The 25,505-nt window shown below is 36.6% G+C and overlaps 2 protein-coding genes and 1 long non-coding RNA gene across 14 annotated transcripts in view; 2 read left to right on the top strand and 1 right to left on the bottom strand.

Moving 5' to 3' along the window:
• The window catches only part of LOC139812008 (uncharacterized), a 259,939-nt gene extending 240,089 nt beyond the window's left edge, over positions 1-19,850 (bottom strand). The window contains exon 1 of the long non-coding RNA XR_011731802.1: positions 19,812-19,850. This is a non-coding gene — a long non-coding RNA (uncharacterized lncRNA). The remainder of the gene's footprint in view (positions 1-19,811) is intronic.
• On the top strand, positions 540-7,612 carry LOC139811859 (uncharacterized). Of its 2 annotated transcripts, XM_071776306.1 has the most exons (8): positions 540-694; positions 778-999; positions 1,079-1,175; positions 1,237-1,408; positions 1,496-1,635; positions 3,154-6,732; positions 6,811-6,977; positions 7,064-7,612. In XM_071776306.1, the coding sequence occupies exons 5-8, from the start codon at positions 1,633-1,635 to the stop codon at positions 7,221-7,223; spliced, it is 3,909 nt and encodes a 1,302-aa protein (XP_071632407.1). In that variant the 5' UTR covers positions 540-694; positions 778-999; positions 1,079-1,175; positions 1,237-1,408; positions 1,496-1,632; the 3' UTR covers positions 7,224-7,612. The 2 variants fall into 2 exon arrangements, with proteins under 2 accessions (XP_071632407.1, XP_071632398.1); XM_071776297.1 differs by having other exon boundaries at positions 1,496-1,643; positions 3,154-6,977.
• Positions 9,925-18,853, top strand: Tub (interleukin 1 receptor associated kinase 4 tube). Of its 11 annotated transcripts, none has more exons than XM_071776512.1 (4): positions 9,925-10,204; positions 16,033-16,057; positions 17,212-17,322; positions 17,751-17,890. In XM_071776512.1, the coding sequence occupies exons 1-4, from the start codon at positions 10,044-10,046 to the stop codon at positions 17,757-17,759; spliced, it is 306 nt and encodes a 101-aa protein (XP_071632613.1). In that variant the 5' UTR covers positions 9,925-10,043; the 3' UTR covers positions 17,760-17,890. The 11 variants fall into 11 exon arrangements, 3 of the variants coding, with proteins under 3 accessions (XP_071632613.1, XP_071632602.1, XP_071632594.1); XM_071776501.1 differs by having other exon boundaries at positions 9,926-10,204; positions 17,607-17,894; XR_011731789.1 differs by having other exon boundaries at positions 10,064-10,204; positions 16,033-17,073; positions 17,607-17,894.
• Positions 19,851-25,505: the final 5,655 nt, after the last annotated feature.

Genomic DNA, 25,505 nt, shown 5'->3' on the forward strand with positions numbered 1-25,505 from the left:
ATGTGGTACAATTGTTCCCCTCTGCTGTTACAATTGTCCCGGGGGTTGGGACGGTTGTAACAGTATTCTTCATATTCTTTAAACAATAATAACTTTTTTTCTAGTTACATTACTGAATTCAGCACAAGAAAATTTTGTAGTCAAATAAATTCTACATCTAAAGGTACAGGTCTTTTTTACGTAGATATTATATTTTAACTGTTATAAAATCTTAAACTCAAAATGTTACTTTTGTCCCCGGTCTACCCTACATGTCACATGTGCGATAGCTGGACAGTTTTACCATGGTTTGTGAGTCATCCAATCACAGCTGAGAATGTGGAAAGTGCTGCTAAAGCATAAAAGAAACGTTCACTTTCCTAAAATGGATTCATTATTAGCGCTAATTGTTGCATTTTCTTGGTATGTATAGGTAAAGTTAATTATATTATTTTAGAACTCCACAAAAGAAATATGTAATGCGAAATGTATCATTACGCATAACATATTTGTAATTTGAAATGTATAATTTTTGTATCATTTTCTGTTTAGGTTATTATGCTACATGTAATGCTGAAAGCAGCATATATGCTCAGCAAAGTCCAACCCCACGTCCGTGCAAAATAACGTGAGCCACGTGCTGAGCGGGCAACATCTTAGGTGGCTAACGGGGCAATGGCAAATCCTCCTGGAGTAAAAATGAAAAATATCTAAGGTAATAAAACTTTTATGACACTTAATAAGTATTATACTATTTAACTCCGAAGTTTAATCAACAACAAATCTCAATTTTTTTAGGGCGAAATTGGATATCGGCTTACTAGCTATGATTTTAAGTTCTGTCGAGACTGGAAATGACACAGAGGCAATCCGCCCATTTATGGAGAATATCCATCAAACTCTGTCCGAATTTGTTAGTATTTGTCCCTTTGAAGCAGCTCGGGATGTTCTTACGCATTACGAAGTGCTGCAGTGCTCCAGGTCGTTGGTTGTCTTATATTCCGAAGAAGTTCTCGATAGGTAGCTAACGTGTTTTCACATTTAATTAAATTACAAGATTTGCGCGAGTTTTGATAGCTTATTTTTTGCTTTCTCGCAGAATCTTGCAACAATTGAAGTCACCAGTCGCTAATCAACACGCTCGTGCTTTAGTAGTTCTCTTAGACATCTCATAAATAAACACTTTTCCGCCAGAGGTACGGAAATATATAGTTTTATTAACAAGTTCAACAATTGATATGCATACTGTTTTATTAGGATGATGGATCTCTGCAGAGAATCGCACTTAGCCTGCAGGAATCTTTCGGGGAGAATGGTGCGCTTCAAACGGTCGGGGCTATAGTGGCACTCGCGGCACGGCCAACATTTCCTCTTTTGCCGTCACAGAGGGCTAGATTTGTTCGCTATGGTTACATAAACAATGCGCAAAGTAAAATTAGATAATAATTAATTTAATAATTTAATAATTTAATAATAAATAATTTAATAATAGAGAAATTAATTTTGTCTTGTTAAGATAGGTGTCACACTGTGAAACGAAGAGTTCTAAAAAAGCATTGTGGAATTACCTAGAAAAATTCGACTGGAAAATATTGGCTTTTTTTCATATGGCATACAGACGTCAAGGATAATCAGTGTCAGTTATCATTAAACATGGTAGGCTGGTAAGTTATTTGTATATAAAAAATTTTAGTCCTAATTATATTTAAATCCATACAATAATGAAAATATATAGTGATTAATGTCAAAACAGCCTATAAACTTACGCACATTTAATTATTTTTCGATTTAGCGATCGAATACTTATTTTGATGGAAAATTTCTTCAGCTTTTTAATGCCACTTTATTTTTTTGAGCTGTGATTATCAGTTTTTGTTATACAGTTAAATAACGTGCAGATGTCTTATTCATAACAAATTCAATTTTGGCTCATCCGCTCTTTTGGCATTAGTCACGCGATGTATATCCAAGAAACAAAATCAAATATCATCAAATATAAAATAAAATCTACCATTATTCTAATTTTGAATTGTAGTAAAACATGCATAAAATTCGAATTTTGTTGTAAAAGAAGGAATTGATGACGTTAGGTTATTTAAAGTCTAGTAAAAGGTACAAAAGTTACGTGCATTCCCAAATTTCGTTTCCAAACTTTGTTTTTATTTTTTTCAATAAATAACAATTTTCGGAGAATTATATACCGACCGGAATTTTAACGGATTTATCGACACAACCCAGATCAGACAAACAATAAAAACAAAAGACTATTGAGACTATGTAATTTCTTCTGTTCGTTTTCTTCTCCTGTGTTTAGTATTATTATAGAACTCATTATTGAGTGAAAGTGTTCTGGATGTTCAAATAAAAAAGAAAGTATATTGTATTGAATGTATCACCGTGAGAGTAAGTTTTCGTTTAAAAAAATAGTGAAATAGTGTAGTAATCTTTGACAATTTTCCATGATCATAACACATCTGCCACATTAAACGATAATAATCTGGATCCATCCCAATAGGAAAATGGATAAAATTTCTAAAAGATATTTGCTCAAATATTATACACTAACTGCATCACGAAAGGAAAAAATTTCACAATAATTGCATTAATAATGTGCTTCGCCATAACGTAGCGGTTATGTCGGGATAAAATTTTTAAATGATATTTGCCCAAAAATTAATATATTCAATTTAGAGTATAATTTACGCACAATTATTGTGTTATATTTATTATAATTGTGTAATATTTCATGTCATAACATTTCAAAATTATAATTTCAGAATAATTGTACATTTTAAAGCATACATATTGATTTATTTTATTTCACAAAATATTCTAAAAATAATAAAACTTAAATACATTTATAAATTATTAGAGGTAATTTCTTTCCAAATTTAATTTTGCCATCATTCCACTAAGATTTGCCATAATGCTGCTAGTTTGCTGAAATACTATTTAGAAATAAATTGTGCAAATATTTATCAATATTTGATGAAAGGTCTAAATTTCTCCATATTGTTGCTAAATATAGAGACATAATTGTAGCATTCCAAATTTCATTAAGATTTCGTCATATAATTTATAAATGTTTTCCTATCGGGGCATTCAATAAGTTATTTTTCTGATTGCTGTAATGAATATTGAGAGTATGTAATATTTTTTCTTCATTTTTTTTAGATGGGACGGCCTTGTAGTGTTCCTAACCGAGAAGCAATTCTGTTAATTCAGAAATATATGCAATATTTTAATACCAACAATTTTCCTTCGAGTTCTGCAAAAGTTTGGAAAAACATGAGCAAAGAGCTCAATGGAAAATGGAAACCGCATTCAGTTTATACATACGTAAGAGATAATAAAAATGGAAGTCTCGAAGCAGCTCGTCAGAATTTGGGTATAAATATCCAACCTCCAAGACCACTACCATCGAAGTCGACCATCGAAGATGATATCATTGATGAACTATCAGAGGATTCTGAATCGGACAAATCATCTTATCATGATGACGAGAATGGAGATTCTGACATTGGTGTTGATTCGTTCCCTCTAGTTCTTTCACCCACTGAGTGGGAACAGATAAAGCCCGATCAGACTTCTAATCACCAACAGAAAAGATTGAAATCATGGGTTTGGCCAAATGTAATCACAAAAGCATTTTGGAATATGTACAAATTCCCATGTGCTTTTCTGGGCAAATGGTCATACGTACGCATAGAACAGGATGAAAATGAAAATTATGCCGTTGGATCTTTCTATTTGAAGTTCAAAGGATTATGTAAAAGCAAAAAATGTAATAATAAAATTGTTGGCGTTGCCTACAAAAAACCGGTCAACGGAGAACTACATTTGATAATCACAACGCGTGATACTCGTAATGATTATCATGAAGAAGTTAAGAGACCATTAAATGGTCCTGAAAGGAAATTAATTGGACGAAAATTAAAACGAAGAAGAGCCGCAGGATATCGGCAGAAATTACTTGCGGAGAATATGAAATTTGGAGAGAACGAACCTCCGTGGGTACAAAAATGTCATATTTACAGACAAGCAAAGATGGAACACAACAAGGAAGATCTTGGCATAAAATCAGGCGTGAAAATGGACATGATAACTAGCATTCGCAATATGTTACAAGACATCCGATACAGCAATGCTATCCGCGAGATTGGAGCAAAGAAGTTTTACGTTTTTTACTGCAGCCCAGAACAAATTTTCGTAGAAAAAGAATACTGCCGAGTAAGAAAAGGATTTTCTCGAATTTGTCTAGATGCCACGGGTAAGGTGGTAAAAAAATTTGAAATTATCCCAGGGCGAAAAACTGGCCACATATTTTTATACACGATTACCATCAATTTTGAGGGTAAAACTCTTCCTGTGTACCAAATGTTGTCGGAAAAACATGACGCAGTTTTCATCACATTTTGGCTTCAGGAATGGATACGAGCATGTAAGGCGACAATACCAGACGAAGCTATGTCTGATTTAGGGCGTGCTTTGTTACTGGCTATGTGTGAAGCATTTAACCGCATGACACTAAAGGAATATGTTGACGTTCTTTTCAAATGGGCAACGAAAGACAGATATAAAACACCTCGGCCATTTAACACTCTAATAAGAGCGGATGTGGCTCATCAAATGGCTGCTGTCGCCAGGTGGAAATGTATTAAAGATCTACGCCATCCTATTGTCAAAGGTTTTTATCTTCGTACAATTGCTTTAATGATTGACTGTCAAACAGTGCAAGAGTTCGAACATGTATTTCGACTGACATGCATCGTTGCACTGCATCTCGACCAAGATGAAAGTATAATGGTGTCAGGAAAACAAGTGTCGGTTTTTGAAGCTAGACGCCTTCTGGAAGAGTACATGGCTGAACATGGACAGATTATCGAGGAGCTGGAGACGTCGAGAGAGAACGTCGAAATTGATGAGGAAGTTGAAAATACTTTGAATTCAGTTGAAGAAAAAGATGATAAGAATTTAACCGTCACTCATCAATGGATTAAAAGTCTTATTTCAATGTCCACACCTCCTGATCAGCAAAAGATGGAGTGCAAGGCTGTAAACGGTTTTTATTTTTCGGAATTCATACAGCCACTTGAACGAATTGCCAAAGAGTTTCCTATATGGACTGCAGCAGCCCTCCCTGGCAAACAAACGCATGCGTCGACAGCTTCGCAGGAAGGATATTTTGCTGAAGTAAGGCAAAGAATCTTTGAAGGTATCCCTTTGCCGTGTTCTGCAAATCGATTTTTGAAAGAGCACATTGATGACTTGCATTCTGGCACTAATGAGGTAGCAGCAAAATTAAAGCATTTTAATCACAATCACAGGCAGCCGGTACCATTTCCACATACACCAGAGAAAGAATCAGCCTCGCAAAAACCTATTCGAGCTCCTAGTTCATCTGATAAAGAATCGGAATTCCCGCGAAAAGCTGCTCCAGTTTCATGTTCATTTGACGAAGAATTAGGATTCTTGTCGCAAGAACCCATATCAGATTCATGTTTACTCGACAATGGATTAGGAATCTTCTTGCAAGATCCCACTCCAACTGCATGTGCAGCTAACGGGGAATTAAAACTCACTTTGAAAAAATCACCATGTTCAGCAGATCAACATTCAGAATTCTATTCCCAAATACCTATATTATCTCCATGTTCAGCAGGTATTAAGTCAGCGCCTTCAGTACGAAAACCGGCATCAGATCCACGTTCAGCAGACGAAGGATCAAAATCCTCATTGCAGCAGCCATATATAAATATGAATTTTAATTCAATAAGTCTATTGCGCGAGAGGGCTCGCATGGTGAATGACTCTGATTTGAAGAGTGGTGAAGCGTGGAAAGGACTTGTCAATGAGGAGAGCTGTTTTGTAGACGTTAATGAAATAAGTCCTGAAAACCAAGAAGAATCAAAAAATATTCAAGATACTTCTCAAATTCTCTCTGAAGTACTCGACCTTCAAAGCAGCGACATCGCAAACATTGATCGAAATCTTTTTATTCAGCCAAATAATAATACTCATGGCTTTTCTAAAAATTATGAGCAAGACAAACTTTTTACAAAAAAGGATCCACACGCTGAATTGTCAACGCCAAATTCAAAAGAAGTTATTTTCTCGAGTACGCCATTAATCGACCATAATTATTCGAAATTATTATCAGATGAAGAAGTATCGACTGAATTTCCTAAAGGTGACCAACAAAATTTGAATCCAAAATGTAATAAAAACAAACCTGCGAAAGTAGGTTTCTATTTTCAATCATATCCACAAATACGATTTCTCAACGAGAGATTTGATAATGGAGGAAAAAGAGGTTTTCTTTTGAAGAATGGGCTAAAATTAGGAATCATAAAAGTTGGTAATATTGCTGTGGATCTTCAAAAAACTTGTGGGTTTGATGCCATCATCCATACATTGCAATTTGGTGCACTTTATGATTCTCGATATCATTTTTCTATACAGTCATCGAATAATCGCGCATTAAAATTTGTATGCAAATTTATGAAGATGGGCCTAACTATGGAAATACTTCGTGAACGCATTGTCCTTTTAAATGAATTTTATCCGATTGTAAAAGATCCTGAAGCTCCATCTATCAAACCGCACAAGTTGATTGCAGAAGACTCGATTACTCAGATATGGAAGAATCTCTTTTGTTGTTCCGAACCGACTGAGCCAAGTGCAATTAGATCGTCTGAATGTAATAATCCGGAATGTGTATCGCCATTACCAATGGATGTTGCATACTTTGAAGTAAATATCAAAATGATAAATACCAAAGGTATTCAAGCATTGCAAGATGCTGTCTTATTCAATAAAAATGATTACCAGGGTAAGTGCCGACAAAAAAAATGCCCAGGAACAGTTACTGAAACGACTCGTTCAAATTTCCACATCTTTATTGATTTGGATACGAGGACACATCGTAAGAAAACACATGGTCTCAAATACCAGTTAGCAGATGTTCCAATTACACTGAATTTTATAAAACAGTACCGGTATGTTTAGTAATATACATATAGATATCGCTTATTATGTATCGTTTTATTTACTTATTAAACATAAAAAACTGTATTGTTTTCAGCTTGATAGGTGTCATCGAACTCATTCATGGTCACTTTATTGCCTACTGTCGAAAACCTTCAGGACGATGGCTGAAATGTGATGATATGCAATTAAATGTCGAAGGGTGTGACGAGACAACAGTAATTACACCGATTGGGGCCATTTATATCGCGCTATGAATCTGATGTGCAGTTGAATCTAACTGATTATCTTAGAAGAGTGCAATTATGTCTATATTATAGTCCGTAAATGTTTATTTTATTATAAAATAACAATTTGCTCAGTTCTTTCATTTTATTATTCACATCTTTAATTAAGATATTATTCTTAGTTATATTCGATTAACATGCAAAGGAACTTGTTATACATTGCCATAGAATCCATTAATCCGATACTTATGCATTTATGATGCATTTATTACAAATAAGATAGTTCGCTTTTTTTTAAATCCATATATTTCATAGAACAGAGTTTACTTTATTTCCAGTGGCAATTGTAATCGCAAAGCGCTTTAAAACACATTTAGAAATGTGCCATTGTTAGAAAATAAAATGGAATTTTCATCTTATACTTTTTGTATGTTCCTTTATTTAGTCAACATTATTTTAACAAAGGACAGCATTCCATATGGATTGGCCGCCGCTTCCCTATTATGAAAATTATCGCAGGATTGAGAATTACTCCGGGTTCCAATCTATAAATATATTAAAATCCGCGAGAAAGATGCAACAATTAGCGCTTTAATAATGAATCCATTTTGGGAAAGTGAACGTTTCTTTTATGCTTTAGCAGCACTTTCCACGTTCTCAGCTATGATTGAATGACTCACAAACCATGGTGAAACTGTCCAGCTATCGCACATGTAACTTGATTTTCAGATGAAATCATTATTTCCCAAACGTTTAAAACATTACAGACGTGTTTCCCAAATGATTTCACATCGATTTAAAAAGAAAAAAATTGGTTTTAAAATTATGTCTGCTAACTATACGCTCAATTAATTTTTATTAATTATAAATAAACTATTATTTCCTAAACTATGAAACTATATTCCTAAACTTGCCCAAATGATTCCCAAACTATTAAAATAATCAATAATAAGAAATATCAAATTTGTCTGCTAAATATATCGAGGTTTCAATATCGGTTAGTATCAACAATCCGCTTTCGTTGCGTCTGGAATGGATCCCCTTCGTACCTCGATATACTTAGCAGACAAATTTGATATTTCTTATTATTGATTATTTTAATAGTATTGGGATAATGTATGGAGACGCATGTTTGACGTGCGTTATGACGCGCAGAAACGCATGCATAAACAACAAGGGTTACATTTGAGATAGAAATAAAACATAATGTACATACAACCAGACGCGCGCTATATATTTATTTATTGGCACTATATATTTTTTAATTATATATATATATAGGTTAGGTATGTACAAAATACAGATAAATTTTAATAATTTGTATAGCAATTGTAGTACAAATGTGCCATATTACTTCTTCGTGTTATACACGAGTTGTATAACACAAATCAATAAATTATTTATGCTATCAATATTTAAACGGTCACAAAAGGAAATATCAAGGAAATATTAAGAAAATTATATAATACAACTTGTAACTTAATTTTATCTAAAATATAAGTAGAAAGGGCTGTAAGGGTCACAACGCGGATCACGGTGCGTTCAGATATAAATGTGATTTATTCCTCGATTTACAAAAATCCAAACGTTTCGGCTCCTGTCTGAGCCATCCTTAGTGGTACAATATTAACATCAAAAATATATATTTTTCCTTAACATGGTGAGTTTACTGTTTCAATTTGACAGAAACTTAGTGAGACTTAAAAGGTCCAAATCAGTTAGTCTGGAGAAAAAATACATCGCAGTCAAACCGAATAATAAGAAAATAAGGCAAAGAAAATGATCTGTGCAGAGCGATCTGTAAGACGAGATCCCATCGACACGACGCACAACGAAAAACATTCTGAATGATCTCGTCTTACAGATCGCTCTGCACAGATCTGATCGATCATTTTCTTTGCCTTATTTTCTTATTATTTGGTTTGACTGCGATGTATTTTTTCTCCAAACTAACTGATTTGGACCTTTTAGTCTCACTAAGTTTCTGTCAAATTGAAACAGTAAACTCACCATGTTAAGGGAGAATATATATTTTTGATGTTAATATTATACCACTGAAGATGGCTCAGACAAGAGCCAAAACGTTTGGATTTTTGTAAATCGAGAAATAAATCACATTTATATCTGAACGCACCGTGATCCGCGTTGTGACCCTTACAGCCCTTTTTACTTATATTTTAGATAAAATTAAGTTACAAGTTGTATTATATAATTTTCTTAATATTTCCTTGATATTTCCTTTTGTGGCCGTTTAAATATTGATAGCATAAATAATTTATTGATTTGTGTTATACAACTCGTGTATAACACGAAGAAGTAATATGGCACATTTGTACTACAATTGCTATACAAATTATTAAAATTTATCTGTATTTTGTACATACCTAACCTATATATATATATAATTAAAAAATATATAGTGCCAATAAATAAATATATAGCGCGCGTCTGGTTGTACATTATGTTTTATTTCTATCTCAAATATAACCCTTGTTTATGCATGCGTTTCTGCGCGTTATAACGCACGTCAAACATGCGTCTCCATACATTATCTCAATCAAAACGCGCGCGTCTGACACGCAACGATAAATTAGAAAGAGAGAGAGACTTATAACAGTGAGAGGAAGTGAGACAGATTATCGGTGCTCTGATTGGTTACATACTTCGCACGCGCATGTGCAGTTCATTTTTATCCACGCTAACATCAAAAGTGCCGACAGAGAGTTGCGCTACTGTATATACTGTGATTCAGGGCAGAAAATCTGACAGTGATTATCGGAGCACGTAGCAGAGCTACTATAAATTCGATGAACAAATTTAATTATATAATACTGTTTGTTATCGCAAAAAATGCCTTATGAGACACACTTGGATATGGAAATACGAAAATTGAGACCCGCTGAACTATGTGAATTAGGAAGTATATTAAGCATTTCTGATTCATGGAAAAAACTGATGTCTATTGTGCCTAAACAAGGAAATGCTTCTAAATTTAGTAGTGACCATATCAGGTAATTTACATAATGTTTCGATAAATATTAAGTTTGATTCCTCGATCTCTTTATATATTTTGATAAAATTATATTTATTCGAACTTTTTCTGTAAAAATAAAATTTTGAAAAACAAATCGTCGCTCGGTAATATAAGAACAATAATTAATTGTTGTTCACAATGTTTGTGGAAAATTGGAAATTCATATAAAATTCGTATAATAATCAGCTATTTCCAGACACTTTGTTGATGCGATCTTTATTGCGTTAGACGTTTCTCAAATGCACACATCGCGTTGTGGACAATAAAAAAACGTTCACACATCGCGCGGAAAAATATCTCATTTTGATATTTGGACAATCAGCATCCACAACGCGTCGTGGTTGTTTTTTTTTTTTTTCGTTCAGTGAGCGTTTTCGGTTTTTGAGCGTAACATGTACATACACACACGCGCGCGCATACACATACACATATTAACCTCAAATTTTGCGTTTATTGTCTCTGCCGTGCTTATACAACTTTAAGTATTTATATGACAGATTTCCAAATCTTTATATATTCACATAATATGTAAGCTTAATTACCATTAACGCGCGTTACAACAAAAATTTATGTGCTATAAACCATATTGATAGGTTAGAGACATTTACACTGATTTAAGCCAAATCTACAATGTGTTCTTTGCTTTTTGTTTTCTGCTCTAAAAAAGGGCCACTACTTCGACCAACGCCGATTAACTTTAATCGACGGTTAACTCAATCAGCAGTGTCACCAACAACAAGATATTTGTCGTTGTGTATGTCGTTCTTAACCAATTTTTTCAAATATTATACTACTTCTCTTTAATTTGAATAAAAACGTTTCGATTTTTATTTAAAATATCTACGAAAACGTGTTTATGTAACATGGATAGAATTATTAATTTTTTATTATTTGATGAATACGAGGGTTATGATCTTCCAATAAAAAGGAATCGACGAAAACCACGTATAATCAGGCCACGTATAAATTATTTAGAAATTTTTGTCATTTTAAAAGAAGATTTGCAATATCAAAGGAAAACTTTAACATGATATTAGAAAAAATTTATGTTGAATTACAACATAAGACTAATCGGTATGTATAAATATTTAATACAACAATTTAAAATTATATATGATATATATATATATAATAAACAAGACAAAATAAATTTATTATAAAAAAATAAAACATTAAAAATGTTTATACATACTATGGGAATGCATATATGTATTCTGTCAGTTTATTAGTTTATTTTAATTTATTTTAATTAATATTCTCTCAGTTCTGGTGAATAGTATATTATATATTATAACAACACAAATTAGATTATTAATTTTTTCCAAAATTCTTTGCTTTGTCAGTGAAAAATTAACACAGGTTGTATTTTTGACCAAACTGAAATTTATTCTTACGTTAACTCGACGTTTCGACACTGGTTTTGTGTCCTTATCAAGAGATTTCTAAAAGTATACAAAATGAAGTCGTTACAAGCATGTTGTTACAGGAACGAATGTCGCACGAGAAACAATCAAGGAAATATCTACCTATCTCATATTGTTCGCAAATTGCATTAGCCACCCACAAAGTTCTTGCAGTTCTACTAACATTGTCAAATCTTAAAAAAGTCGCAATCCAGAGCGAGCCGCAGTCATGATGTGAACGGAACCGACCGGTGACACGTCGTTCCAGATCGAAAGACAGCGACTAATCTCCGATATATAAATAAACGACTGTATAGGTCAAACAAATAAAAATAACGCTTAGAGAGTAATTATTACGTGGCTCTTATGATTCTATCGTATAGCGGATTGAGATTCTCAGTGTCTTTTTTTAAATTGATCCTGTTCTTTTGTTCTTTTTTTATGTAAAACATCTCTGCAATCTCCCTGTTCCTTACATTTCTCTCTCTATGCATAATTTCCGTATCGGACCATTTAAAATTATGCCCGTGTGTAAGTCGGTGCTTGCTAACAACGGAGTGTTTATTCACATCTTTTTTTATGTCAACCTAAATGTTCCTTCACACGAGTTTCCAAATGTCTTAGGGTTTGTCCAATATAAGAAACGTTACAGTCATTACATTCGATTTTGTAGACCACTCCTGTTTCTTTCATATTTTCGAGCTTATCTTTGCCCCGTTTTGTAATTGAATCTAGCTTTTTGGGGATCGTGTAAAGGACATCCAGGCCACATCGGTTTACAGTCCGGCGAATATTCTCACTAAGACCCTTAATGTAAGGAAGCGCAATGTATTTCCGGGCGTCGAAAGTATATCTTACATTATTACAGTCGGTGATGTTATTGCGATGTTTTAATTCTTTTAATCTGTTGTTAATTTGCTTATCAATCAGCTCTTCTGGGAAGCAATTATTCCTAAGAATGTCCCTCACAATTTTAATATTAGAACTGTGAAATTGTTTATCCGAAAGTAAAATTGCATGGTCAACAAGGCTTGTGATTGTATTATATTTGTATTTCAGTGAATGGTTGGAAAAGTAATTTACATATCGGCCCGAGAACGTTTCTTATATTGGACAAACCCTAAGACATTTGGAAACTCGTGTGAAGGAACATTTAGGTGACATCAAAAAAGATGTGAATAAACACTCCGTTGTTAGCAAGCACCGACTTACACACGGGCATAATTTTAAATGGTCCGATACGGAAATTATGCATAGAGAGAGAAATGTAAGGAAGAGGGAGATTGCAGAGATGTTTTACATTAAAAAAAGAACAAAAGAACAGGATCAATTTAAAAAAAGACACTGAGAATCTCAATCCGCTATACGATAGAATCATAAGAGCCACGTAATAATTACTCTCTAAGCGTTATTTTTATTTGTTTGACCTCGGAGATTAGTCAGTCGCTGTCTTTCGATCCGGAACGACGTGTCACCGGTCGGTTCCGTTCACATCATGACTGCGGCTCGCTCTGGATTGCGACTTTTTTAAGATTTGACAATGTTAGTAGAACTGCAAGAACTTTGTGGGTGGCTAATGCAATTTGCGAACAATATGAGATAGGTAGATATTTTCTTGATTGTTTCTTGTGCGACATTCGTTCCTGTAACAACATGCTTGTAACGACTTCATTTTGTATACTTTTAGAAATCTCTTGATAAGGACACAAAACCAGTGTCGAAACGTCGAGTTAACGTAAGAATAAATTTCAGTTTGGTCAAAAATACAACCTGTGTTAATTTTTCACTGACAAAGCAAAGAATTTTGGAAAAAATTAATAATCTAATTTGTGTTGTTATAATATATAATATGCTATTCACCAGAACTGAGAAAATATTAATTAAAATAAATTAAAATAAACTAATAAACTGACAGAATACATATATGCATTCCCATAGTATGTATAAACATTTTTAATGTTTTATTTTTTTATAATAAATTTATTTTGTCTTGTTTATTATATATATATATATATATATATCATATATATAATTTTAAATTGTTGTATTAAATATTTATACATACCGATTAGTCTTATGTTGTAATTCAACATAAATTTTTTCTAATATCATGTTAAAGTTTTCCTTTGATATTGCAAATCTTCTTTTAAAATAACAAAAATTTCTAAATAATTTATACGTGGCCTGATTATACGTGGTTTTCGTCGATTCCTTTTTATTGGAAGATCATAACCCTCGTATTCATCAAATAATAAAAAATTAATAATTCTATCCATGTTACATAAACACGTTTTCGTAGATATTTTAAATAAAAATCGAAACACCTTTATTCAAATTAAAGAGAAGTAGTATAATATTTGAAAAGAGTGGTTAAGAACGACATACACATCAACGACAAATATCTTGTTGTTGGCGACACTGCTGATTAAGTTAATCGTCGATTAAAGTTAATCGGCGTTGGTCGAAGTGGCCCTTTTAACCTTTTTGCGAAATACGAGATAGTCGCAAGATAAAAATTGACGAACTTCAGAAGAGATAAGAAACATCACGTTACGCGACGGAATTGCGAAATACGAGATAGTCGCAGAGGTTAAGAGTAGAAAACAGGAAGCAAAGAGCACATTGTAGATTTGGCTTTACACTTCCATCAATCGTCGAAAAACAGGCAAAAAGATACCTCTTTAATTACTGGTTTTTTTTTATAGTAATAAATAGCAATTTTTATTTTCCAAACCAGTTTTACACAAGATATCAATCGAGTGTACTTTTATCAATATCTAATATGAGGAACCTAAACTTAATATTTACTAAAAGGCATATAATGTAATTCAAAGTATTTTTATCAACATGCGAATATATTATATAAAGCATCCTAATCTAAATATTTATTATTTTCATTGTAAAGCGTATTACATTGCAAATTTGAGAAATTTTAGGTATAAAGATTTCTTTTCTTATTGCAGTATATAATTTTATATATTCAATATTACTTTATACAAATTTTAGAGTATAAAATAATTTATATTTTATAAAAAAGTTATAAGTCCTTGTATCTCTTTGAATATTATTAAATTGTGATTGTAGGTATTACATTACATATTGCAATAGTATTATGCATACATATACATATTTGCCATGCTTTATTAATATATAAGAAGAAATAAAGAAGAGTACAAGGTTTGTACGATTAGAAATCACTTAAATAACAAAGGATCACTTAACAGTGAACTCCACGCTGAATATTTTTCAGTCTTGAAACACGGCTCTAATTTTGCCGGAACAGTAAATAATCTATATACTTAAATCGATAATCGATTTAACTAATCTATGTTAAATTAAGTCATTATAAATAAACTTAGAGAAATAAAGAACTGGTGTTATATATAAAGTAAAACTATAAGTAATGAATTTTATGATTTTGTGTTTCATTCTGAATATTAATAAAGCAGTCAATATGTTATATAATTTGATATGCTATGCTTTTCAAGTTATTGAGAAAATTAAAAATAAAAAGATATTGATTTATAAATGCTACATTGCAAAGTACATACATTTTATTGATAAAAATTGATACTTCATATTATTTGATAAATAAAAAATAATGTATATATACCTATAACACAGGTATCCTCCATTTTTCGAAAGGTTGTTTTTCACCATCTTGCTTTTACGAAAGACCTACTTTAGTAATACCTGCTTCCGCTAACCGAAAAAGGTCCAAAGAGGATTTTCGCTTTTACTAGCAAAAATTTTTCTCATCTAAATTAATGATAATTACTTCTTCGCTTTATGCCTTTTGGCTCAAAAGAAAGATTTCACAAGAACACTCTACTTTCGGATAATGAGGAAAACTTGTATTAAATGAGAATAATTTTTTCAAGCACAGATTCGATTACATACGTCAATTTCAAAATATCGAATACTTTAATTCCAAAAAATCGAAGAAGAAATCTTTATACTCAGCATCATTAAAAGATTTCTAGAAATTGATTGTACTACATTTTTCTTAAGTTATTTGTCATTATAATAGATATCGGATTTCATATATGCATATTGGTGGAAAAGAGCAATTAATAAGATTAGGTTATTTATAATATCCAACATATTTATACCTAACATACGTTGCAGTATGAATATGTTGGATATTATGAATAACATAATTTTAGTTATTAACTGCTTTTTTCCACCAATCTGCATATAAAAAAATCCGATGTCTAGTCATTTTTGTATATTGTTCTGGGGTTGAGACCACATTACTCCTAGGTATTTTGACCCGCTGAACACGAATCTGCAATAAAAAATAGGGGTCGCCCAGTGGATTTCAGAGATAACCTCAAAAAACCGTAAAAAACCACGTTTTTTAGTGGTAAAGGCTTTAAAAAAAGAATATGATTTGTTTCAGGTCAAGACCAACCAGAATTTTATTGGTAAACGCACAAACACACTTGTGTCAGTCTTTCCTGATGTTTAGACTATTGGCCAGTCTACAATGAGTCGTTAGTCGTTAGTCAGATGTCGGAAGAGAGTCGAAAAAAGTCATAAACGTGTCATAAGGCGATCGGAAGTTTGTAATCGGCAATCATAAGCGATTGGCCAAATGCCATCTCTTCCCAGCAAACGAAAAAAGATTGAAAAGAATTAAAACGGGATTGCCAGGAATTCAATTAAGGATTTTCCGAATTTCATTCTGTCCAAAAAAGGGATTGAAATAGTTTCAATATCATGGAATTCCTTATTTTGGAAAAAATTTGTCTTTTTTAAATCCTATCCAATTCCGACACAAAAATATTATACCCCTGAATGCCAGGTTAGGGATTGGAAAGTTTCGTGATGAATTCCATTGAATACCATTGATTCCGTTAACGAAATGAATACCATTGAATGCCAAACTAGGAATTAAAAATTTCCGTATTGAATTCCATTGAATTCCGTCTATTCTGACAATAAAATGAATACCATTGAATGCCAGGATAGGGATTGAAAAGTGTCCGTGTTGAACTCTGTGGCGGTACGCGCCACCAATAGTACACCGCGCGGTATCTGCATTACCGGCAGTTCGCGTCGACGCCGCTAGACGTCGCATCGCCGGGACATCTTCTCGAATTCAAAGTTTCGTCTCGACCGCTATGTAAAGGGACCCTTTACGGGGCCTTACAGATCTTACAAATCTCATTTTCGGGCTAATTGCCCGTCGGCAGTAGTGCGTGTAATGCCCTTATATAGGCATACACAAAAGCTCACCGATGAACAACGGCGCTTGGTCGCCCAACGGAGGCGCGAGACGTTTCCTAAACCATCTAATGCCATGCAATTCCATAACCTTTACGGATTCCATAGGATTGGATGGAATTGAAAATTTCTTTTTTGGATTCCATGGGATTGGACCATCTCATTTCGAATCCCATCTAATTTCATCTAATTCCGCCAAAAAAGGGATTCAAAGGTATTAAGAAATTTTAATATCTTTTAATTCTTTTGCGTTTGCTGGGTTACGATCACCGATTACAGGCCTTCGATTGCTTATAATACGCTTATAACTATTTCTTCCGACATCTGACTAACGACTAACGACTCATTGTAGACTGGCCATATAAGAAAAACTGAAGACAACAGCAGGCTGAAGGCGAATCTGAAGATGGTTATACCTCTGAGAGCGGGAAAATATTTTGCAATACTCGCACAGTTATCGTCTGTAAGTCCAGTTTGGTGATCAGAAGATTTTATACTGTAAGGAAATTTAGTGACTGAAAACCTGCATGAGGCCACCTAAATGAAGGTGATCTTATAAACGAGAACTAAATTGGTTTACGCTTGCGTATGCGTTTGTCATCGAACGACCTATATTAATGTAAAGGATTTCTACGTTGCTTTTTGCCTTTTTGTTGTGTTTCTCTTTTCAGCATCCAGCAATAGTCTTTTACGGTTTTTTGAGGTTATCTCTGAAATCCACTGGGCGACCCCTATTTTTTATTGCAGATTCGTGTTTACCGGGTACCAAAATACATAGGAGTAATGTGGTCTCAACCCCAGAACAATATACTTTTTTTTGTGCAATGAACCTGTGTAATAATTTATATTTTGATTATACATTATTGTGATTTGTGATGATTGCATGATTAGCAAAATTGAACAAACGGCACGTAAAGACATTCGCAATGCAGCTCAAATATTTTTGGATGAGTGGAGTACTATGGGGAGAAAGAGACCAACATCAAAATTTTTACTAGAACTTCTTATAAAAGCAGAATTATTTAGGGCCGCTGACTATGTGGCATGTGATATATTAAAACGTAAGGTTGTTTTTTCATAATTTTATATATACAGGAAATGTTATATATTTAAAAAATGCCTACTAATTATATAGTTATTCCTTATCAAAAATTGAGTCAAAAAATCTTGAATTATTTTTTTTCTATAATGTTTAATAAAATGGTAATTATTAAATAAAACTAATCTTTAATCATGCCATCCTTTAGATAGGCGTACGTCAGTGAGCCTCATACCTGGTACATGAGTGCTCTGCTGCTAAAAGTCGTCATACACATTACTAGGTGCATTCACTGACGTACACCTGTCTAAAGGACGGCGCTAATTAGATTAAGTTTACTTAATAATTACTGTTTTAAGCATTATAGAAAAAAGACGATTCAATACTTTTCGACTCAATTTTTGAGACAGAATAGTGCTATACAATCAGTGGATACTCTTTAAAAGACACCCTGTATATATAAAACTTTTTTAGTACATTTAAAAGAATTATAATTATTCTTACTTATTACTTTATTTTTATTATACAGAGGAAAGACCAAAGAGGCCAGATTATGGTCCAGCTGCTTCTATCGATATAAGTGATGCAGCCATAAATCAATTACTAGATAAGCAAATGCTTCCACAGAATACATTTGCTAATTCCATAATAATAGGATCAACATCAAAAATTAATAGAATATGCCCTTCTGAAAAACCTGCAAATGTGCAGGCAGCGCAAAGTTATAAGTATGAAGAATTACCATCTGAAGAATTACCTGTATTTCTTAATAACTGTAAATAACTTATAAAGTGCTTATATATAATAAAGGGATGTTTGTATTTTAACTGTCTAAAGCAATGGATGTTTGATATTGATCTAGGTTTGTAATTCGTCTATTAAAAAATATATGTACGCAATATAAATAAATGTATATTTTGAGAAATTTGATAAATTAAAGGAGTCATCTCAGATATTTATTTTGTAATTCTTCCACCACCTTCCATTCTTTCCACTCTTATATTTCTATCTCAAAATTTCGCTATCTCAGTCATTCCCAAACCTTTTCTTCTTAATTTTTCATATCAAAAACCCAGTCCAATTCACAATGCTGCTGTAGAATGGGATACGTAGAACACAGAGAAGTTACTTCTTCGTCATTGGCAATATTGAATCCGAAGTTTTGAGCTTCTACACAGTTGTTAGACGAGGTTGATTTTTTCACACGTAGTTAGCGTATCCGTTAAGTGCTTCAGTACAGTGTGTCTGTTAGTAATATAAAATAAGGTTTATTAATCGCTTGTAAATTGTCCATACAAAACTTTTTAAAAATCTAGTAATTGTCCAGTTTAGAGGCTTCACCTCTAATATCGATAAAATTAATCGACGCGTTTTTGCACAAAACGAAAGAATGTGGCAGAAAAATGTTTAAGGAGGGTATACTAAAGCAGCTCGCAACTTTTATTTGACTTTAGTTGTGTTTTGAAACTCATAAAAAACATCACATGTTTCAATTTTGACAAAAAAAATTCGAAGGCAAAGCAATTTTAAATTTTAACATAAAAATGGCGATAACTCGAAAACGACGCAATTTTGGACCTATGTTTGTATCAACTTTCTTTCTTGTTTTTGGTTCCCCATTCATCTCCCGAGCGATTGATCTCGACTTACGGAACACCCTGTATATAAATATATATAAGTATAATGTTATATATATATATATATGTAGGTCTAGAGGTATGTTCCGGGACTGTTTACGTTTTTTGAAATGTACAGTCCTGGAATATAACGCATATATATGTAATCAGATTCAAAAAATTGTCCCGAAACGTGCCGTAGGACATGAATTTTTTCCAGGACAGTCCTGGAAACTGCCAAATGTCCTGGAATATACCGATGTAAAAAAATAAAAGTCCCGGAACATACTTCCGGACCTACATATATATATATATATACACACACACAATATGTGTGTGTGTGTGTGTGTGTGTGTGTGTGTGTGTGTGTGTGTGTGTGTGTGTGTGTGTGTGTGTGTGTGTGTGTGTGTTACGTCCAACCCCGGGATTAGGATATGAAAATCTGGGAAGCAAAGAAAAGGCTAGCCAGAGGGGTCGGGGGAAGGGAGGACGCAGCTAGATACTTACAAATGTCGCTCGCAGGTACGCGCTCAGAGACGCGTGGCGCGAGCCGAACGCACTTTTATGACTCAGAAAAGGTCAACGTCTGTAAAGACGCTAGGACGCCTTTCGTGAGCGGTGCGATCGTCGGTCCTTTTTCGAGTCAGAGAATTTAATCCCTTTAACTCAGGATCGGAACTCGTGCAATTTCGAAAGGTGGATGGTACTGAGGATGAGGTCTCAATTAAATGAAAGAAACAGTTGAGTTCATCTTAGAAATAAATAGAACATTTATTACAAATTAACATAGAATTTACTAATAACATTGAGTAAAGAAAATCAGGCAATCGTACAAATCCAGATGAAGGGTAAATGTATTAAATGTAGGTGTAACATGTGTGTGTATTTCTCGCGGGTGTTACATAGGTGCGGGGGTGATCGGGCAAGATCTTTAAGGAAAAACCTATTTGAAAATGAACATCCTGCCCGCTATTATTACAATCGGAATCAGTAGTGAGATTACATGAATTTAGTGAAGTGTTGTGTATGTGTGTAAATTAATTTAAGTCGGGCTTAATATTAAAGTGTATGTAAATTATGAAGTTAAAACATATGAAAAAATAAAGGTTATTTCTATAGTTATTAGTCTAATGTTATGGTCTCGAGATCGCCTATGTCCTCGAGATCGAGGGTCGAGGCAGTCGAGGAGGTTGGGGACGGACTTCGGGAAGAGGAGGGGGAATCGGGAGGCTCTAGGAAGCGGGCTGGATCGGGGTTAACGGGGACCACGCGAGGCGGGACCACGCGAAACGGAGCCACGCGGCAAATAGGGCGATGTTCGACAATTGGGCGAGAGGGTAGGACGACTGGGCGATAGGGCAGGATGATAGCGGGACGATTCTGGTTCGAACAACCGGGTTCTTCCGTAAAAGCTGGTAGGGGCGGTGGGATGGCGAGTCGCGGAGGACCGGCGTTGAGCTGTTCCCGGGGGAGTTCGACCTCCCGTCGCGCCCGCTTGTTCTGGCGATTTTTCTGTCGCCTGATCGTGCGGAGATTCTGTCCTCGAGGGGGTAGGACTTTCGGGTTCACTAAAATTATTTACTTATTTAGTCGATCTCTCTTGGACCCGGTCGGAAGCGAGCAAAAGGAAATCGTCGAGCTTAAAGGGGGGGGAGAGGTCAGTGGACAGGCTGGGCCCACGACAGCGACGAGACGCCGGGAGCCAAGTCAGGCCTACCACAACGCCAACGACCGCTGGGAACTCGATGCCTACACTGACCGACCCACGAGCATAAGCTCAGGGAGGTCAGTGGACCAGCTGAGTCCACGACAGCGACGAGACGCCGGGAGGTAAGTCAGGCCCACGACAACGCCAACGACCGCTGGGAACCTGATGCCTACACTGACCGACCCCAAAATAATAAGCTTCCGGGGATCCGACAATCGATAGACCGTTTAAGAAGGGGGGCGATAACGCGGAAAAAGAAGGATCAAGAGAATTACGGGACTTACTACTTGATGACTTGAGTTCAAACGAGTGGCCTTCTCTCTGAATGGACGTTGGACTCGTCGGTGGGTGAGTCAGGGGCGACTGATGGTCCGTCGGATCTGTTGCACTGACTCTAAACGTGGAGTCGAGACTCGAAACGAATGAGATTCAGATTATAACCGAGCAATGCAGACTGGAACTGAGAAAATTTCTCTGAGAGCGAGTCCTGCGACGTCGCGATTTAAATAGGAAGGTTCGAAGGATGGAAGGAGTGGATTTCGTGTGGGATGTGTCTGGTTTTCGTTTAAAGGATTTCTGGTTGGCGGGATGTTTCTAATTATTATTTAAGGGAATTCTTATTGGGCGAGATGTTTCTTGCCCAAGGGGTAGATTTTGAGTTTACGCCTATCCTAGAAAACTAGAGACGGTTATCGATTTTTGCGGTTTTCCATTGGTGAGCCCCCTCTTAAGGCCCCACTGTCTTATTGGGGGTGTAACCCATCGGTTCTTTCCAGTGACGCATTCGTTTTTCGGCTATCGCCGATTTCTCTTTTATTGGGGTTCCTTACTTATCTTGCGACCCTGTTTTTATATCGACAGACGATGCATACTTCTCAATCTTAATGGTAGGTACAAGGCAAACAGAACTTCCGCCACGTGTATTTACAATCACGTCCTAGGCCTTGTCTCTGTTTGTCGGAAACATCGCACGAGCAATTTTAGAAAGCTCGCTCGATGCAATAAAGATCTTTATCAACTCTGTCTGGGATTCAGGCCCTTTTGGCGCGTCGTGTCGCCGGGTTTATAGTTATGGGCCAGACAAGGTTGATAGAAAAAAATCCCATTACGTATGCCCCGTCTGTCAATATTTTACTCTGGAGGGTCGCTTTGTCGCCTAGGCAAATAGCTATTATAGTTGTATAAAAAAAAGGAATGCGAGATCTAACCTCACCCCGATCGATAACCGTCCGTACTCGGCTTGTTTATCCTAATCTTAGGGCTATCTTAGGTGTATAAGAATTCCCGCGAAAAAGGGATATCGTGGAGTCCGCAGGACGTAACATATGTATATATGTATATATATATATTGCAACCCGATTTCCCTCGGTCTCGCTGGCCGAGGGAGCGCGGCTACAAATCAATCCGCCGGCCACCGGACGATAGCTCGAAGGGGATAACGAAGTCACTCCTCTTACCGTAATTCTAGTATCTGAGGTCTCGGGCAATACCATTCGATTGGGCGCCAGGTGCGATTATAGACGCGCACCACGTCTCGATAGCGTTCTCCTCCTTAATCTCGCCACAAGCTCAGGGCGTAGCTCCGCGTGAAAGGGGTGAAGGTGGAGAAGGAGCGTGACGCAAGCAACACAGAAATAAAGCCCGACAATAAACAATAGTAATTAGATATATTTCCTTCAATAGACACAAACGAACAAATCGTATCGGGAAACCAAGGCCGGATCTCGCTCAATGGCCGGCATTACCGCGGTACTCGGGTCGGCCGTTACCGCACGCGCGAAGTGCGTGATGTTCACGCTCGCGAGGCTCCCTTCGCGAGCGAAGCTTTCAATTCTAGGCGCGACCCCGCGATAACGTCAATCTGCCCACGTCTTAATCTCCGGATCCCGAACGCTCGGCGATTCTCACACGCCCGACGCAAACGATTCTCATACACTCGACATAACAATTCTCACCCGCGCGACACAATGTATGCAACGCCCGAGTGGCGTGCTCGCGAGATTCCTATGCGGCCAAACGCGACGATATTTGCCCGCACCCACGGCGCAAGATATCCGCGAGGCCCGCGATGCACCTCAACGCACCCCAAGGTGCCCGGCGCGGTCCCTCCCGACACGCACACGGGACTTCCGTACGCGAAACGTGACAATAACACGACAATGATACGCAAAAGGAGCCCGGCGCGGTCCCTCCCGACACGCACACGGGACTTCCGTACGCGACACGCGACAATATACCGTAATTCGCAACTCTAAACACAATATTCACAAGACGCACACGACGCTATACGCGAATTGACTGCCGATCACACGCAAGTTTTCGAGTAGGGCTTTTACTGTTTCTGGCTACGATCTCGGCCGGCCACGTGCCCGCGGTCCCGACAAGCAGCCGCGATGATCTTCCCGGCATCCACAACGGCGGGAGCCGGTAGCTAAGTACGACACGTAATCAGGCCGATTCACACGGTAATCTACTCGATATACGCCTTTCCGGCACCGTGTCGCGACCGAGATCGAGCCCTCAATGAATAGGCGGCACCGGAGTGGAGATCTTACAATTTAGCTGCTCGCTGCTGCTCGGCGGCGTCGGGGCGCTCCTCCAAGGGTGGCTCCTCGTCCGCGGCTAGATCGACAGTCCGGAGCGGTCGGTTCGGCGGGACCACGCCGGACCCCCGCACTTGCGCCCTCAAGCTCGCAGTTCTTCCGCCCCCCCGATTGGTTGTGTGCGTCGCCCTGTTCGCGACGTTGCAGACGATTTTCGCCATTTTCCCGCGGCACATTGATTCGGCTGCTGGTTGTGCGCGGGCCCCTCGCGGTTTTCCGCCCGGCTGATCAGACCGTGGCGGCGCCGCTCGGCCCTTGGGGCGCCGTCGGGTGAGTGTGTGGGTCGTCCACCCGCGCTGCAGTCGCGGTGGCGCACCCGTGTTCATGCTGCGGCGGGGCCGTGTTACGCTGGGCGAGGCATTCCCGGCGCTTTTCCAGCGGCAGGTCCCGGTGGCCCGCCCGTCGGCCGACCACTCCGTCGTGCGTCCTCCGAGCGCCCGCTTCTCCCTCGTCGCGACTATCGTCGTTACAACTGGTCGTGATTCCACGCTCCGGCACCACCTGTCATCCCTACGGAATGTTTCTCAAAAAAGGTTAGTTAACGCGGGTAGCCCTTCCTCGACCCGAGTCGAGGCGCCATCCCTGACCTTCCCCTCGACCGAGCTATCGCCTGGGCGGCGGACGTGACAAATGTCACGTCACAATATGTATATATGTATATATATATGTATATATGTATATATATATATATATATATATATATATATATATATATATATATACATGTATATATATACATATATTAAATTTAAAGTGCGATGAATATCCAATTCCTTAAAAGAAAAGTAATAAGCACTTGTAACGAGTTAATGCAAAGAAAAGAACCCAATTTGTAACGCTGATAAATTCCCTCAAAATCATAGTATTTCTCTCCTAAATTAATAAAATTTAATAAGAGACTGAGAGAGAAAGAGAGAGAGAGAGAGAGAGAGAGAGAGAGAGAGAGAGAGATGAGCTTTATTTAGCTTTCTCAGCTATTTACATTACAACTCAATTCTTTACATTACTTATATTTCGTCACAACATATACTTTCAACATCCGCCTAAACGCTTTTATAGTTGTACATGATTTTAGTTCTGCCGGTAGTTCGTTGTATATTTTCACTCTTTCGTAATATAAACTTTTTTGCGCACTTCTCGTCCTGCGATACTGAATTCTGATATTTTCAGCTTGCCTTGTTTGTCTTCCACTTATACTACCTACTATTTCTGTTTTATTTGACTTTTTTTCTGACTAGGCAACATACCTAATACTATCTTGAATATAAAGGTACATACATTATACACCACTCTTTGAATTATTGACATAAACTGCAAAGCTTGTAGCATCTGCTCAATCCTGGTGCGGCGGTCGCACTGGAGTATCACTCGCATGGCCCGATTCTGTGCCACTTGAAACTTGCCCAGCTGTGTTGCACCCATACCGACTAATATTGTGGAACAATAATCAAAGAGCGGTGCAATGATTGATTTATAAACCGTACATCTGGCATACACTGACAGGTCATTACCTATTCTATTTAGGAAACTGATTCTTTTCCCTATTTTCTTAAGTATATAATCACAATGCTCTTCCCACCGCAGCCTGCTATCAATAATTACACCTAGATATTTCATACACTCTACACAGTACCGTCCAAACATCTTAGTACAATGTTTGCCCTTAACTCTTTTCTTATG

Source organism: Temnothorax longispinosus, chromosome 1 (assembly GCF_030848805.1).
Source record: "Temnothorax longispinosus isolate EJ_2023e chromosome 1, Tlon_JGU_v1, whole genome shotgun sequence".
Taxonomy (NCBI): Eukaryota; Metazoa; Arthropoda; class Insecta; order Hymenoptera; family Formicidae; genus Temnothorax; species Temnothorax longispinosus.